This window comes from Leguminivora glycinivorella, chromosome 13 (assembly GCF_023078275.1).
Source record: "Leguminivora glycinivorella isolate SPB_JAAS2020 chromosome 13, LegGlyc_1.1, whole genome shotgun sequence".
Classification (NCBI taxonomy): domain Eukaryota; kingdom Metazoa; phylum Arthropoda; class Insecta; order Lepidoptera; family Tortricidae; genus Leguminivora; species Leguminivora glycinivorella.
The window spans coordinates 15,461,436-15,479,870 of record NC_062983.1 but is presented as its reverse complement, the minus strand read 5'-3'; the positions used below and the strand labels follow the sequence as shown (position 1 = coordinate 15,479,870).

Here is an 18,435-nt window from a genome sequence, read left to right as displayed (position 1 = left end):
GCACAGCTTGCGTGAGGTCTTTTATAATGTTAACCAAATTCAACATTTTTTATTATATTTTAAAGTAGGTGTTTTATGTAAAATTTTGTAGCTATAAATTTTAACATTCTTATTCATACACACACTAAAGTATCCAGCCGATAAAGTTCGTTTGTCCCTTTCTAATCACACCAATTATACGTCGGAAAGGGACAAACGAAATTTATCGGCTTGATAACTTTAGTGTACGTTTATGAATAACGGGGTAAGTAAGTATGGTAAACATCAGAAAGGGTGAGTAAAACAATCTGAAAGGTTGTAAGTTTTACTTAAAGGTTTTTTAATCTAATCCAAAGAGCGTAGCCGTGTTTGCATAGAAAATCGGCCCTTTCGCCAAATGTTCACTGTAATTTTTTTGAAAGAGCTCTCGTGACAAATATTATTTATTGTAAGTTTGAGGTTTCTATCTTTTTTATTTTCTGAGATATGATTTTTTTATTAATTTACATAATATCCATTTTTTTCAACATTGGCTAATGCGATTCACTTGAACTTTTGGGACAATAATATACATGTAATGACTCACATGTTCTAGCAATAATATTTAATAGTGCCGAAAAAAATCTTGGCTTAAAGTAAGAAACAAATCTTCAGTATTTTTTTTCTCGCTTTTTAGAAAAGCGACACCTATAGTTCTTTGTCAAGTAATTGCTTATATAAAGGCCCGCAATATATATTTTTTTCAAAATAATCCAGGAGGTACTTCATACTAGAAAATGGAATAATAAAGGATACTACCCATACCGCAAACGAGCTACACAGTAAATAGGTGAATTTTAGTCGCAAACCTCTTTATTATTAACAATATTGGTACTGGAAGATTGCATTCATAAAGGTATTACGACTAAAATTCACCTATTTACTGTGTAGCTCGTTTGCGGTATGGGTAGTATCCTTTATTATTCCATTTTCTAGTATGAAGTACCTACTGGATTATTTTGAAAAAAATATATGTTGCAGGCCTTTATATAAGCAATTACTTGACAAAGAACTGTAGGTATCGCTTTTCTAAAAAGCGAGAAAAAAAAATACTGAAGTTTTGTTTCCTACTTTAAGCCAAGATTTTTTCGGCACTATTAAATATTATTGCTAGAACATGTGAGTCATTACATGTATATTATTGTCCCAAAAGTTCAAGTGAATCGCATTAGCCAATGTTGAAAAAAATGGATATTATGTAAATTAATAAAAAAATCATATCTCAGAAAATAAAAAAGATAGAAACCTCAAACTTACAGTAAATAATATTTGTCATGAGAGCTCTTTAAAAAAAATACAGTGAACATTTGGCGAAAGGGCCGATTTTCTATGCAAACACGGCTACGCTCTTTGGTTATGGTAGCTGAAAAGTATACATGTATTTGTATAACCACAGAATATATAATAGTACAAGTAGTATAACGCAAGTTTCTAGCGGGAAATTACTAAATAAATATTATTTAGTAAATACATTATCTATTGTTGTAATTTGCCTTTGACCTTGTAGTACCTATAGGTACTCTTGTATATACACCGTGTTTCACTTAACACTAAAAACCTGAAAACAGTTTGTTCAGAATCGAGAGTAGAATCGATTGAGCTATATCTTGATGGGGGTAATATTTTTATTTAATTAATATTATTAGTAATTTTTTACGTGCCCATTCTATTGTATTCGTAATACAACATTGTGTATATCGCATTGCTAGAGGTTGTTTACCTTTTTTCAGTATTTAGGGGTATTAATACTGGCCGGTTACTTGGACGATTATTTTTTTCGCTACTAGTTTGACGTTGTTTGTCAGTTTAATCTTAATGTTTATCATAAGTCATAACAAATTGAACTCGTACCTAATTACAACCTTGTCATTTTGAATATTGAGTTTATTTGCTTACTGCGATTACCTGTCCAATTTGAAGTTTACTGTGACAAAGATTTAAAGTGTTTTACAGTGACATCTTAGCTGTCTATTAGTAAACCTTATGTCGTTGCAGTAACGTACACAAATAAATAGTCTTATGGTTTATGATGGTAGTTAGCAATTATTTCATTGAGTGTAGAGCTAAAAGTCAAGTAGAGCTGTACAGAAAATTAAAAATTCAATTAAAAAAAAAGTAACGATCAGATTAAAAGATGAATACTCTAGATGAGTTTAAAAAAATAAAAATCAGTTGGGGTGTCTGAGGTTTTGAGTGATACCGGAAACACCGTGTATATGCGAACTAAAGCCGAGCGATAAAAGGTAGCTGAATAATGTCAGATTGTACGACAACGAGAGACGTGAACCGACTGCGCGAATGAGTCGCGCTTTCTTACGATAGAAATTGCTTGACAAATATACCGGGTGCCCCTGCCCGGTAATTAATGGACAACCTTTTAACCACCAAGAGGGCACCTTACAGAAAATCGACATTAAGGTTTAGTAAAAGTCGCCTGGTTTTCGAGATTTTCACACTTTTTAAAATTTTAGGTAGTAGGTATTAAAATTTTAAAAATTGTGAAAATCTCGAAAACCAGGCGACTTTTACTAAACCTTAAAGTCGATTTTCTGGACCAGTATAAGGTGCCACTCTTGGCAAATAAGGGTTAAAAGAAAACGAAACTATGGCATTGCAGTGACAGGTTGCCAGCCTCTCGCCTACACCACAATTTAACCCATATCCCATAGATTTTCTGGACCAATATAAGGTGCCCTCTTGGTGGTTAAAAGGTTGTCCATTAATTACCGGGCACCCTGTATAATATCAAATCGTACGAGAGCAGCGAACGTGTGCAGGCAGCGAAGGGAGCCGACCGCGCGAATGATGAGTTCGCGCGGCGAATCCCGCGTGACATCGTCCATCGACACCCCTCCTCCCTCCCGCCCCGCCCGCAGCGGCGCGCGGTGTCTCCGCCCGCCTGTGTATCGTCCTTCAATTTCTTTACATATCGAAACTTATTACTGAAGAAGGAGGTTCAAAATTGAATGAATACAGGTGTATAGATATTTATGTAGCTGACCGTACGATAAAAAGTATAATTCATACACTTAATTGTAAAAATGTAATGTATACGGATTAATGAATTTAATATAGATAGGTAATTACCTATTGATATATGGCAAAACGAAGGAAATTGTTTACACCTCCGCAAATAAGTATCTAATGATAACTTAATTTAAAAACCCTAAAAATGTCTATTGAGTTTCTGCCACAGACCACCATGTGGTTTCTGCATATTCTGCGCTGTGCATAGAATTTGCAGAGAGCGCACGCGGACACCGGTGCGGCGCCAGTGGACGCGTCTGTGTGCGTGAGCCCTAGCTCACCTACCTATATGCATACCTATATGCATACAACTACACCTGGTGTAGGCACCGCCCCCCTCAGTAGATCGATGCGATAACATCGACTTAAACTTCCCTAGCCTCGTGGCGCCCACCATACAAAATTTTTGCTAGGGAATTTTGATTCTTATTGTACTTGAGATTGAATTCAATTTCAGTTATTCGAAAAATTTTAGAAACAAAAGAAATTATATTTTATTTGTTTACATGAGAGATAAAATTCCATTGAAACCATTATGTACTTTAGAAAGTACATTCGGCGCCACGAGGCTAGTAGATACACTGTCACCTACAAATTCGACACTCAAAAGTGTCCGATCGCTTAGTTGCAAATGTGTGCGTCTAGTTGACAAACGAAAACTTCGCAATGTAATAAAAACTACTTTCATTTTTTTTTAAAACGCGACGAACGCCGTCCACTGCCGACACTGAATTGTGCAAACTATTGGACATAAACCGTGGACATGGCCTTGAGCGTTCGGATGAATCGGATGGTGTCCTACCGCAATCTGAGGCGCTGAATGTTTTAAGACTGTGCACACTTACGCCGTGTCTTGCGTGGTCGTCGCCGTCACGTCTCATCGCATCGTCTACTTCCATATCGATAAGGTTTTATTTCGTATGCGTCGCATCGCCGTCGCGCGACCATCGCGCAACCGTCGCCCACGCAAGCCATCGGCTTATCAGTCGCGGTCGTCAGCCGCGTCCGTCAGACGCGTCCCATAATTTGTTTCAAGCTTTATACACAAGTTTTCCTTTCAATAGCAATAGCTAACGTAACGCTTGGCTTGAGTAATAAAAACTGTATAGTTAAATTAATGAAATATGTATAAGTAGGATATTGAAATCTTCTTTCTTCGTTGAGCCATCACAGCTAACTTTAACTTACAAACGGTCTTAAGCACCTGCACTTCTGAAGGCACTTAAGTCATTTTTGCTAATAAAAAAAAAAACCACAACGTTCTATGAACATTGGTCAAGTGCGAGTCGGTTTTCGACTTTTCCATACAAAGAACTCATGAGCGCCTGAACGACTATGATGGCAAAGTTAACGTTTCGCACTTTCAAGACTTTACGTATATATCTCGGAAACGATAAGAGATAGAGCAAAATGGACTTCAGATTTGGGCTTTCGGTGGCACAAATTCTATGTTTTCGTCAACAGACACCTTTTTTTGCACCGATTTGAATAAAATTTTGCTCAGTCAATTTATAAACGGTCTTAAGCGCCTCCTTTTTAGTAGGAACTTAAGTCATTTTGTACAAATGAAAAAAAAAATTACCAAGTTCTAAAAAGAAAAAGACAGAAATGAATTTCTTTATACTGTCCAACGCGCTTACACAATTTTAAGACGTTTAGTAACTACTTGCAGCGGCAGTGAGTGAAATTCGTAATCTGAGTTTTTTTCTCTTAAGTCCGACTTACGCTTGACTGTAGATTTCTAATAGGTTTTCCTGTAATCTACAGGGAGAGGGCTATCTCGTGTATTTTTTTGAAAATTTTACGCTAAGTAGTTTCGGAGATAAGGGGGGGGGGGAATGGTCATTTTTTGCTTATTTTCTTAAATTACTTCTAAATTACCAAAACAAAAAATATAAAAAAGATATATTTCAGATGCTGATAAAATGCTCTTTCATTTGATATGTAACACAATATAGTTTTAATAACTTTGATTTTTAATTTTCAATTTTACCCCCCAAAAGTGACCCCTGTGATTAAATTTCATTTAATTAAATTACATGTCCGTCTTTGGGCCACAGGTTTACACACGTGTGCCAAATTTCAAGTAAATCGGTCCAGTAGTTTCGGAGAAATCGGCTGTGACAGAGGGACAGACAGACACGCGAGTGATCCTATAAGGGTTCCGTTTTTCCTCTTTGAGGTACGGAACCCTAAAAAAAGTGCTACACTGAAGTTTTGTCCCGTTTATTTTGTAAATAAATTTGAAAACCCTATTCTTAATCTTTTTACCAGCTTGTACGAGTAACTAAGCAATGTGAGCTGTGAGAGTCCAGCCGCGCGATAGACTGCCCGTAATTTTCTAACTTTATAAACTAAAGAGACGGACAGGCTAAGATCTTGCGATAGGTTCTGTCGCGGCACTCCTGTGCCAAACCAGCTGTGTGAAAGTGTCATTTCCATTTAATATAGCTATGTCCACTTCCCTATCATTATTACCTCGTATAACTTGTATACGGCATTATTACACTTCAGGTTGCTAGCTTATCGCCCGCACCACAATTGAATCCATGTACCCACAGTTCACCTCCACGACACACATGGTAGAGGGTGGCGAAATTCTTAACCCGGCACCACATGTACCAAAAAGTACATACAGATGTAGTTCGAAAAGATTTGCCTTCGTATTGTTACGGAAACGTACGAACGTGTCATGCTATTTCAGTCAGACTCAGTACAAGATGTACTGACATTGACTGAACTAGCATGACAAATACGAACGTTTCCGAAGGAAACCCTTTTCGCACTACATTTGTACCAGTTAAATATCTTATACTTTTAAACGAGCAATTCTTGTATATTTATTTATTTATATATTTATTTACACTGACGATCTCGGAAACCGCTCTAACGATTTCGCTGAAATTTGTTATGTGGGGGTTTTTGGGGGTGAAAAATCGGTCTAACTTATCCTTAGGTCCCGGAAAACGCGAATTTTCGAGTTTTCATGCGTTTTTCTTGGCGCGCCATCTCGTGTGCAGTAGTTGTACTGTTAAGACAGAATTCTTTCGGTCGATGTAAGTACTATTTATTGCAAACACTAGATGGCGACACAGGTCAAGGCTAAAACAAATAGAAAAATACACTATTTGAGTTTTTGTGGCGAAATGCGCGCCATCTCGTGTGGAGTAGTTGTGTTGTTAAGGCTGAGAATTCTTTCGCTCCATGTAGGTATTATTCATTTTTGAACTAGATGGCGACACATGTCAAGGATACGAAATTAACAGAAAACCGAGCGAAGCTCGGTCGCCCAGATTGTATCATAAATGCTATATAGTACGTTGTTACTGCAGGATGCATCAAAGGAGGATCAGATCGGCGGTCTCGTCGGCAACGTGAAATGGCAGATGTCTGCGGACCGCAAGGCTGGCCCTCTGAAACAGCTGCAGGGGCTCATCTGGAAGCAGGGCTACGACAACGGAGATATCAAGGGGCAGTAAGTGACATGTATACTTAGTTTGCTGGTCGTAAGGACCTTTTAAGCAGCTCTAAGGCCTTATCTGGAGGCAGGGATGATGAAGAGGACGTAAAGAAACAGTAAGTGTCATGACTAGCTCGGTGTTCGGAAATGGCAGATGTCTGCGGACCGAAAGGCGAGCCCGCTCAAACAGCTGCAGGGGCTCATCTGGAAGCAGGGCTATGATAACATTGATAACGGAGATGTCAAGGGACAGTAAGTTGGATGCCATTATTTTACAACTTCATTTTTTATAAATGAGTCTTAGTGAATAAATCTTCGGTCTAGACTTTAGGCCGCCAGCGCTGCTTGCAACAAGAGTAGGAAGAGTTAAATAAAACCTGTATATCTGTCCGTGTTCATTGGGGCATATTATTGTAAAAACAGTGCTAAGAATAAAGGTTCGGCCACACAGGGCGTTTTGATAGCGTAGCGTTAGCGGAGTGGAATGCGAGCGCATTCTGAGCGGATCGCAGAGCGCCGCCGATCCGCTTTGAAAACGCTCGCAATCTGCTCCGTCCGGCGCATCGACATCATTGCGCTCCGCTAGCGCTGCGCTTTCAAACCGCGCATGTGTAACCGAGCTTCAAGAGTTCGTTTCTCTTGGAAATAGGGTACTTATTTACCAAGCAAGTCAATTATCGCGGCGTACCTCACTCTGTGTCAATACATCTCACACTTTTTAAATATTTTGTTTGAAAGTCAAGCCATCATCAGATATTCATATCCTTATAGATTTTTACTTAATCATAAAAACGTTATTAAAATCCTATTCCAACTAATTCCAGCGTGTACGACGACGTAGCAGCCGCCCTCGACCAATGGCGCTCCACCGAAGGCCAGAAAGTCTACATCTACTCCTCCGGCTCCGTGCAAGCTCAGAAGCTTCTCTTCGGCCAGTCCCTCGCCGGAGACCTGCTGCCTCGCATCGATGGCCACTTTGACACCGCTGTAGGACATAAACAGGAGGCAACTAGCTATACAGCTATTGCGGAAAAATTGGAGTCAAGCCAGAGGAGATCTTGTTCCTTACTGACATTATTGAAGGTATGTAATGTGTTTTAAAGTTTACCCAAAGGCCACAAAATTTACATCTACTCCTGAGGCACTGTACAGATGCAGAAGCTCCTGTTCGGCCAGTTCGTAGTTGGAGACTTGCCATACAGTGTGGAAAAATCGAATGCCACATCAATGGCAACTACCTTAAATATTGTAAATAGCACATTTTGTGTAAGGGAGACTTTCCTTTGTTTTTAAATACAATAAATTCTGCATTTAAGGATTTATGAAAAATCGCTTGCCTCAGTCGGGACTCGAACCGGTCAAATGTGACAAAAAATAACGTGCCGTATTTTATGATGCAGATTGAAAGGGTTACTGATAAGGTTCATTTTTATGTAAATAACAAATACAATCAGAATAACGGAAGGCCATGAAAATTCGGCACATTATTTGGCACGCTATTTTTTGTCACATTTGACCGGTTCGAGTCCCGACTGAGGCAAGCGATTTTTCATAAATCCTTAAATGCAGAATTTATTGTTTTTAAAAACAAAGGAAAGTCTCCCTTACACAAAATGTGCTATTTACAATATTTAAGGTAGTTGCCATCCATGTGGCATTCGATTTTTCCACCCTGTATATGTAGCTAGCTATTGTGGAGAAAATTGGAGTCAAATTAAGGAGATTTTGTTCCTGATTGAATTCTACAGTTTACTTTAAAGCTGTCCTTTGATGCAGTTATATTGTTATTACAGATAAAGTCGGGACAAAGCCAGAGGAGCTTTTGTTATTTACCAATTTTATTGAAGTCTTTGTTGGTTTCTAAAGTTTACCTGAATATTACGAAATCAAATATGTAGGCCCAAAAACTTCTTTTAGGCCACTCTCTCGTTAGAGACTCTTTTCCAATAAATGGTGGCTAAGTTTGTCATTTAAGAGCCCAACATTTATCTAATAAAACAAACGGTACTGCACAAGTCACAGGCAACGGAAAGATCAGATGGTTTCATGGTATTGTCAATGTAATCACTTGCTTCGTGTGTGTTTTTAAGACGATAATTTAGGCCTGATTCAACGGCGTGCGATTTCGCATGCGATTGTAGTTACATTGCGGGCTGTTGAGGTTACATCACAGAATATATAATATAGTACAAAACGGATCGACAAATTGACGTGATTTTTTAAATGGCTCACTTCTTTAGTTTGATATTCACAAAATGTCGCCATTTTAAATTCTTACCTACATTATCAAACGGACCGCACGCGAGCAGCCGACATTGAATTCTATTGCGCCGCGCGAAGGTCGTCACCACTGAACGGGCCGCAAACTCGCGGCCCCCGGCATGTACTTGTAGCGCGGCGATAGAATCGCGGAGTGAGCCGCCTGTGTTCACATACAATTTTGCACAGCCATCAAATACCTCAATGTAATATAACTCGTACGTCAGCAATTCCCGATAAGGTACATTTGGATCACGTCTCTGATTTGGATAAAGATTGGTAGGCTGATAGAGTCCATGATGCTGAGCAAGATCCACTAGGTTTCCCAAAATGTCCTAGGTTGATTGTATGAAAATTTCCTTTTTTGTTACCAAAAATGTATAAAAATCTGGTTACAAAAAAAACCGGCCAAGAGCGTGTCGGGCCACGCTCAGTGTAAAAACTACTGAACCTATCAAGTTCAAAACAATTTTCCTAGAAAGTCTTTATAAAGTTCTACTTTTGTGATTTTTTTCATATTTTTTAAACATACGGTTCAAAAGTTAGAGGGGGGGGACGCACTTTTTTTTCCTTTAGGAGCGATTATTTCCGAAAATACTAATATTATCAAAAAACCATCTTAGTAAACCCTTATTTATTTTTAAATACCTATCCAACAATATATCACACGTTGGGGTTGGAATGAAAAAAAATATCAGCCCCACTTTACATGTAGGGGGGTACCCTAATAAAACATTTTTTTCCATTTTTTATTTTTGCACTTTGTCGGCGTGATTGAAATACATATTGGTACCAAATTTCAGCTTTCTAGTGCTAACGGTTACTGAGATTATCCGCGGATGGACGGACGGACGGACGGACGGACGGACGGACGGACGGACGGACGGACGGACGGATGGACGGACGGACGGACGGACGGACGGACAGACAGACAGACATGGCGAAACTATAAGGGTTCCTAGTTGACTACGGAACCCTAAAAAAGGAAGGTTTCATACAGGGAAACCTAGTGGATCTCGCTCAGCATCACGGACTCTTTCAGCCTACCAATCTTTATCCAAATCGGAGACGTGATTCAAATGTACAAAGTTATCTGGAATTTCACACGTGAGCACTCGTACCGTCTAAATAGGTCCTTAGAGTAAAATCCTCGTGTGGTACATTTTGCAGAGGCTACGGCGGCGCGCTCGGCCGGGCTGCAGGCGGCGCTGGTGGCGCGCGCCGGCACCGCGGCGCTGCCGGCCGCGCACACGTTCGCCGTGCTGCACTCGCTGGCGCAGCTCGCCAGCAACAAGCGCAAGCCGCCGCAGGTGCCTTCCGCCTCTCTATCCTAGCACGCTTGCATGCACAGTAGTTTGTTTACCCGCCAGGTGAGTTGTAGTTAGATGCACAGACGGTGTTACTACATAATAGTACGTAGGTTAGTCACTACAGACGAGGCGGTATTGTGCGAGCGAGCGAAGCGGAACGCATAAGAGAGCCGATGTGTGTAATGACCGATGCGCACGTGTTTCATACGACGTTTTTCAACACTGTAAAAGACTCAAAACTATACTCATCCCTTTTAATTTGGATGGATAGCGTGAAAAAGCTACATTTTGAAAGTGTACTAAATTCCATGTACCTTACGACTATATCCTTTTCTTACTCAATTTTAAGACAATTATAAGATCCTTCTATAAAAAATCTACATTAATTATGTAATATCACTGTCATACCTATTGCCTTAATAAAATATTCAATATAATTTGTATATGGTTGTTGGCTTCAGCACTTATTTATTGCTTGATCAGAAAGATGGATCCATATATACTCTGAATTTATTAAAACAAAAATGTAACTTTCTGGTCAAGCTACAGCTAATATTGTTGTATATTTATATAGTTTATTGTATTGTATTGTAAATAATATTATAATATGTTATTCAAATGTTCATATTATTTTTAAAGTATCATAAATTTAAGGGTCGGTTGCACCAAATCGTCTGTGACTGTTAAAGCGTTCGTAAAATTTGATTGTATGGGAAGTTCCATAGACATTTGCTACGTGACGATGATGTGTCTGTCAAATGTGATTGATGCAACTGGCCCTAAGAGAATCTGATGCGAATGGATAGTATGGGAATTTCAGAATTTGGGACCCCCAATTAGCGAAAGTTGTTAACAAAATTAACTCACTGTCAGTTTTGTGACAATAACTAAGCATAAAATTTCAATAAAAATATTGTTTTTGTGTTAATTTCATAAACTTTAAGCGATAATCTACATTCAGAATGTGGAAAAAGTAAAATTTTATACAGATTTTATGATTAATTATCGTCACAAAACTGACAGTGAGTTAATGTTTGTTAACAACTTTTGCTAATTGGGGGACCCAAATTCTGAAAATGCCTATATATGTGAGATAATATTGTACAAAAGTGACACAGGCATCATAATGGTTTTCCATTGTATTTTCTCGGAAACGTTCGTCTTTGTCGTGCTGGCTCAGTCAAAGTTATTACTTCTAGAACTGAACCCGGCTGAAATAGCATGACACGTTCATGAGTTTCCGTGAAAATTGGAAGGAAAAGTATTTGGAACTAGATCTGTACATATTTTACATGATTTTCGACATTTGTGCCGGCTTTAGTGAATTTACGATCTTGTAGTGAGGAAAACAGCTAGTATTTAGACTATTTAGTTCCACAAGCATTCGCACTGGCCGTACTTTCTGTCGGACTTTTAAGCTACTAAAAAAACGAATATTTCAATGATTGATTAGCCGGGTCCACACAGAGCGAGGCACGTCACGAGGCAATGTGCTCGCGCGGCAAATGTCCAATGTGATGTGCCTAGGTTGAGGCAGTCCGCGCGTTTTGCGGCCGAGCAACCTATCTAAGTCTAAGCACATCTACATTGAATATTTGCCGCGCGAGCACAAAAAATTGCCTCGAGGCGTGCCTCGCTCTGTGTGGACCCGGCTATTGATCAACTTATTATTTTTTTCTCATTTATCGCGCTTTTTTAGAAGCAGAAATTAATAAGTATATTAAGGCGTAAATATAAGGATAAATATGTATCATTTTGGCTGAATATATTATATTGTGAAATAAAATTCGTAAATCATATATTTGGTTTTATTTATTTGTTGATTTATTTAGTGTTGAACAAAATTTTTAATTTATGGTGTGATAAAATATGAATAAAAAATATGTATAATGATGTTTACTATTTATCAGGATTTGACGCCAAAAAGATACAAATATGAATGAATTAGCAACAGTCTCTCAGATGACTCAGTGAGAAGTATATAGAAATTAGGAATAGCAACAATGAATAAATATGTTATATTTATTAAAAGCAAAAACCTGAACATTGGTACTAAATTGACCTTTTACCCCCTGCTTAGACTTTGGTGTGAGAATTGTAATGTTGGTGCAAGCTTATGTCAGTATGGTGTTGGTGATAAGAAAAAAAATATACAGATGTGTGTAAATACACGAAAAGGTTTTCCTTCGCATTTTTACGGAAACGTACGAACGCGTAATGCTATTTCAGTCAATCTCAGTACAAGTACAGACATGTCTGAACTAGCATGACAAATACGAACGTTTCCGGAGAAATAGGAAGGAAACCCTTTTTGCACTACGTCTGTACTGTACTATTGCTATACAAGTATAGGCACAACTTTGTCATTTTAGAATGTGCAATTGTTCTAGTGTTTTGTATCGCATAATAAGCGGTGGGTGGGGTCTGGTTGCGGTTAGTAATTTGTTTTCAATTACTACAAGCAACTAAATAACTTGTAATGATGTTTGAAAATTGAAAATGAATTACTGAAAATTGAAAATGAATTAGTAGTTGTGTCCACATAGGGCAACGTATCTCGCGGGTAATGGCCAATGTAGACGTACCACGCTCGAGCGACCTGCTTCGACGTTACAATCCGTTTGCCACGCGAGAAAGGTAGCTTGCGACTCAGCTCGCGCTGTGTGACAGCACTCTACTATAAGTTCTCATTGATAATAATGAGGTACTAATAAAATAAACGGCACAGAATTTCCTCCATTAAATCAAATTTACAATGTTTTCAGGAGGACGACGAGGAAATGCCCGCCAAAGTACCCAAGACTGACGCCGAGAAAGACGTGAAGGAGACTGCCGAAGCCGCCACCGCGGCCGCACCCGAGACTGAGGAGAAGATGGACGTCGCAGCCGAGGAGCCCGTCAAGGTCGTCACCACCATCGAGGAGATCACCGACTCCAACGAGGCCGCCGACGCGCCCATGCTCGACGTCGAGCCTGTGGTGGAGGAGAAGACTGAAGACAAACAGACTGATACCGAACCCGCCAAGCCTGAGACTGAAGATGCTAAACCAAAGGATGTTGAAATGGAGAACGGCAAACCCGCACCCGTCGCTGAGGAGACCCCACCAGTCTCTACACCGGTCATTGAGGAGGTCACTCTCGAGAAGGACGTGCTCGCTGAGGTAGTAGACGACCTAGTCCCCGTTGTCGAGGAACCACCGGCGACCGAGGACATGGAGGTACTCCAGAACGTCGGCGAAGTTCTCGACAAGGAGTGCGGCGACATCCTCTCCAAAGTACAGGACGTCACAAACTTGGACAGCATCCCCGTGAAACCCCTCCTAAACCCTATCGCCGAGGAAACCATGGAGACTGAGAATACGGACTCGAACGATATTGTCGACAGAATATTGGACACCGAGTTGGAGCTGGAGATGAAACAGAACGAAATTTTGAGTTCGGCGGCTGGTGAAACGGAGAGTAAGACGGAAAATGGCGTCAGCGAGGAAGTCAAACAGGCTAACGGAGTAGACGATAAAACGGACAAAATTGTAGAATCGGAAAAGAAGGAGGAGAGCAGTTCGGTGGAAGTCGCGACAGAAGTGAAACCCGACGTCAGATGCGCAGAGACACAGGTAGAGCGGAAAGAGACCGTCGAGACCGGATCCGCGACGGACAGCAAAGATACAGAGGAGGTAAAGGCGACCGAAACGGAGGTGACGCCCGAGAAAGTAGAGGAGCCTAAAGTAGAGGAAAACAAAACGGAACCCGAACCCGTCGAAGAGAGTAAGCCGGTGGAGGAAAAACCCGTCGAGAGCACGCCCGCCGAACCCCAGCCCGCCGACAGCACGCCCGCCGAACCGGAAACCGAAACGAGCAAACCGACCGAAACCGGCGAACCGCAAGTCAACGGCAAGGCGACCAACGGGGACGCGCCTAAGATGAACGGAGACTCCGAAGAGTCAAGGCTTCCCGTCGTCAACGGGAAAGCGACAGAGAACGGGGAAAATGGGGCCAGCGGGGATAACGGGGACTCCACGGACGCCGCGCGGGGCGACAGCCAGCCCGACGACGCCGACATCAAGCTCAAGCCCGTGCCGCAGGAGCCCGCCGCCGTCGAGCAGCCTACGGAAGCATAAAGCGAGCACGGTATGTACACACCGCTCACTATCTTACTTTATGAAACCCACTAAAGAAAGGACTCCTTCCATATAGATTGTACATTGGCCCGCCCGGTTCTATTTCTATTGTATGCGCATTATTATATAGTTGTCGAGTTCGCTGCGATGTTGACAGCCAATATCGTGGGAGTACAATAGGAATAGCAGCAAAGGGATAAAAATATTTGTGAAGAGTCTCTTTTTTGGCATAAACGAGGAATATATAAATAAAATAATTAATATTATAGGACATTCTTATACCGATTGACTGAGCCCCACGGTAAGCTCTGCTTGTATTGTGGTTGGTTGCGTTTTACTTTAAGAAAACACAGTTATACAGTGGATTCAATACCACATGATAAAGAACCACTTGCACTGCTGGGCTTGTGCTGCTGCTTCTCGAAATTAACACAACAATTTAAAGTGATTAACATCTTTTTCTTCCTGCTACTTTATTTGAAATAAATATCTAAATCGTCATCTTATACAGATTACAAAATACAACACATTTTTCTGAATCTTTTTCCATCATGTTGTTTTAATCTGCCCCAACTTTTCTTGATGATCAATCCTCAAACCCTGTAACAAAACACAAAACTTGTCAAATAATAACTATGAACATTTTATATTCCAGAGTACGGGAGAGCGGATTCGCAGGGCTTCGTAAGTGTATGGTCCACATCGGAATGACAAGACTGAGGTTGCTTCCACGCTGAACGGCATCACTTCCTAGTTTGTACGTGTATTAAATTTTACTGTGTACTACGCGGCGGCCGCCCGTGCCCGTATCCGCCAGCACACAATCGTTTTATGCGTTTTTTAAAGCGACTTGACGTTATAGAAGTTCAATGTGGCAAATTTGGTCGATGACTCGTCCACGAGCAAATCTTTCTTTTATTTTATTAACCGTGTAAAAAAATAAAGCTTTGATGGCCGATACTAAAAGCCTATACTAGAATATTGCTTTGTCAATGAAATTATAAATGGACGGAGTAGTTGAGTAATTGGCCGCATTGACCTTATATGAAAATGCCATGATTTATAAAACAAATACTGAACACTCAAATGTGCTTAACATTTCCATTTTGACTGAATCTCATTAGAATTTACCATATACACCGCACATGTGTCCCTCTGGAGGTGCCAAATACATCCTCAATCGACATTTAGTTGAGCATGTTTGAGTGTATGGTTCGCTTGCACATTCCCTCATACGCTATGTCTATTGTGATGCGTTGAACCCGGGCAGTAGGCACGGGCGGCCTCCGTATCTCGTGACTAAGGTAACTATTCATAAGTATTAATTAACTGTATTGTGATTCTTAAGTCATACGTATTAAATTTCCTAAATTTCATCCATTGCCAAACTAATTGTATGGTTTCATTTGAAGTTGGATTATAAAATTGTGCTGTGATAGGACATGGAGTGGTGCTCGTGATTCGGAGGCTGTGCTAGTGAGGTACGTGGTATACAGGGATGGAGTGTTGGTTTTTGTTTCCTACTTGTTTTAAGCTCGAACGCACACTTCGTGATTATTTTAATGTTTTATTTCAACGACTTTCTGCCATGGTGCATATTTTATTATTTAAAATTTTGAATTGATTGTTAATGTAAATGTAAGTTTTTTATGATTTATCTAGCTTTAAATTGAATTCTTTAGCTTTAAGACTGTCGTCTTGTTAGGACGCGTGAACAATTTTATGAACCAACTTAAAATGAAAAACGATCCTTTTGGTCTAGCTAGACTGATTTTTTAATAATTTAATTAAGTTTATAATACCATTTAGCCATTCTGGGTCAGACGAGGTCTATAGCCTATGCGAGGGGGCGAGCCCTTTAAAAAAGTCTAATGTAGAGTGTCGTCTTGTCTGTGGTACTAAAAGGGGGAAGAATTAAAAAAGTAGTCTATAACAATTTTTTTTTCAATTGTTCTCATTTTTTTCTACCACATATATTCTAGCCAAGACTGCATTTTTCCTAAAAGACTTACCCCCTTATTCATAAACGTACACTAAAGTTATCAAGCCGATAAAGTTCGTTTGTCCCTTTCCGACGTATTGGTGTGATAGAAAGGGACAAACGAACTTTATCGGCTTGATAACTTTAGTGTACGTTTATGAATAAGGGGGTAGTTGTGTAGATAAAGAGGGTAACCATCCCCGCGTAGACTGTATACCTCTTCTGTAAGATAAGCTCCTTACGATTAATATTAAGAAAACATACTATATCTAGTTCATACATTTTCTACGTCGAAAATGGACAGGTCTTGAACGCAATTGAAATAATTTAATTGTCACGATTGCATTATGACGTTGAAATATAATGGAAGTAGAATTTTTAAACGTGTATTTTATTTCACTACCCTATGAACGAATATACGAAAAAAATTAGGGAATATACGAAAGAAATGTATGGGGTCCAATAAATTCCACGACTCTTTTGACTTTCCGAACAAACTTTATGCAAAGACGCAATGTTTGTTATGCGTAACAAATAACGCCAGTTGCAATGATGACCTCGTACGTAGAAGAAAATATTTGTATAATAGGAAACCTAAAGATAATGATAAGTCGAACAAAATGTTGGTTAGTTTGAGGAGTATATACGGCTTCCAGTGAGCGTCAGGACCCCTGGACCACTACAGATATTTGATGTTTAGTACATACTAAAATTTAGTACCTATTTGGTACCTCCACTGATATCGAAAAATCGAGCGACTAAAGTGGCCAGACATTCTGACGTCAGGATGTCTGGACCATTTTTGGTTTACATAGTTCTAGACAACACTACTAATTGATATCTTAGTCAATATTTACTACCTATTTGGTACCTGTCAATATATTTTTTTAAAATTTTTTTGGCGTACCAGAATATATTTTTTTTAAATTTTTTTGGCATACCAGAAAAAAATTATGACCGAGTTTAAAGTTGTGAGCCCAGCCGTGGCGTTGAAGTATGTAGCGCCTGTCAAAAGAATAGAGGCAAATCCGCCTGCCCTCCTGCGCGTCAACTTAAATAGGAATTTATTTTTAGGCACTCGCACATCATCTCTACTGACTAGTGGCATTAATATAGTCGAAATATAAAAGTAATTAGTGTAATTACACTAGTTTTCTATTTTCCTCCTGAGATAACCTCCTACAGTCTTAATAACGTCTAATGTCATGGCGGAGAAATTTGTAAATCAGTTTACCCCTGACAGCCGGTCATTTTTGCGACTGTTCAGCAGCTGTAGAGCTGTATGGCAGATTTGGCGGCATTGTGGTTGTAGGTACTGATAGTAGATGATTGATTTGATGTTAGTATTTATTCTTAATTCATAATTGACACTAATTGACGCAAAAAACAAATGTTACCGAAAGCAGTGGTATATTTATAATTATGATAAACCCCTATAACGGAGCTCGTGGACCATAGACTGGTCCACATCATCAAAATACATCCTATATACCAATATTACCAATGACGCTGTTAATAATAACAGTTTATGCTATTTCCCCCCTAGAATTTGCCCAACTGTTGCCACGTGTTTAGGTCTCAGGAGGAAAATGGAAAACTAGTGTAATTACACTAATTACTTTTATATTTCGACTATATTAATGCCACTAGTCAGTAGTAGAGATGATGTGCGAGTGCCTAAAACCATAGACTAAACTAAGTAAAGGAAGACGTGTAACTCAGTACATCGTTTTATATGTTTGACTCGTAAAACAATAGATGGCATTACTATACTCTCGCGACAAATGGTATTGTTCAATTCACGAAATAATTTCATTTAAATGACCTAAGTCGTATTATTTCAAAATTATTCTTTACTTAATTAATCTATGCTAAAACTAAATTCCTATTTAAGTTGACGCGCGCAGGAGCCCGGCAGGCGGATTTGTCTCTATACTTTTGACAGGCGCTACATACTTCAACGGCACGGCCGGGCTCACAACTTTAAACTCGGTCATAACTTTTTTCTGGTATGCCAAAAAAATTTAAAAAATATATATTGACAGGTACCAAATAGGTAGTAAATATTGACTAAGATATCAATTAGTAGTGTTGTCTAGAACTATGTAAACCAAAAATGGTCCAGACATCCTGACGTCAGAATGTCTGGCCACTTTATTCGCTCGATTTTTCGATATCAGTGGAGGTACCAAATATATGTACTCAGGTACCAAATAGTATCAAATAGGTACTAAATTTTAGTATGTACTAAACATCAAATAT

At 39.5% G+C, this 18,435-nt stretch overlaps 1 protein-coding gene across 1 annotated transcript in view; it reads left to right on the top strand.

The window, feature by feature from the left end:
* The window catches only part of LOC125232780 (claspin-like), a 56,702-nt gene extending 40,502 nt beyond the window's left edge, over positions 1-16,200 (top strand). Inside the window, 6 exon segments of the mRNA XM_048138562.1 lie at positions 6,378-6,520; positions 7,330-7,538; positions 7,541-7,588; positions 9,935-10,074; positions 12,840-14,202; positions 14,848-16,200. Of these exon segments, the coding sequence (XP_047994519.1) occupies positions 6,378-6,520; positions 7,330-7,538; positions 7,541-7,588; positions 9,935-10,074; positions 12,840-14,192 (1,893 nt within the window). The 3' untranslated portion in view covers positions 14,193-14,202; positions 14,848-16,200.
* The last annotated feature ends 2,235 nt before the right edge of the window (positions 16,201-18,435 follow it).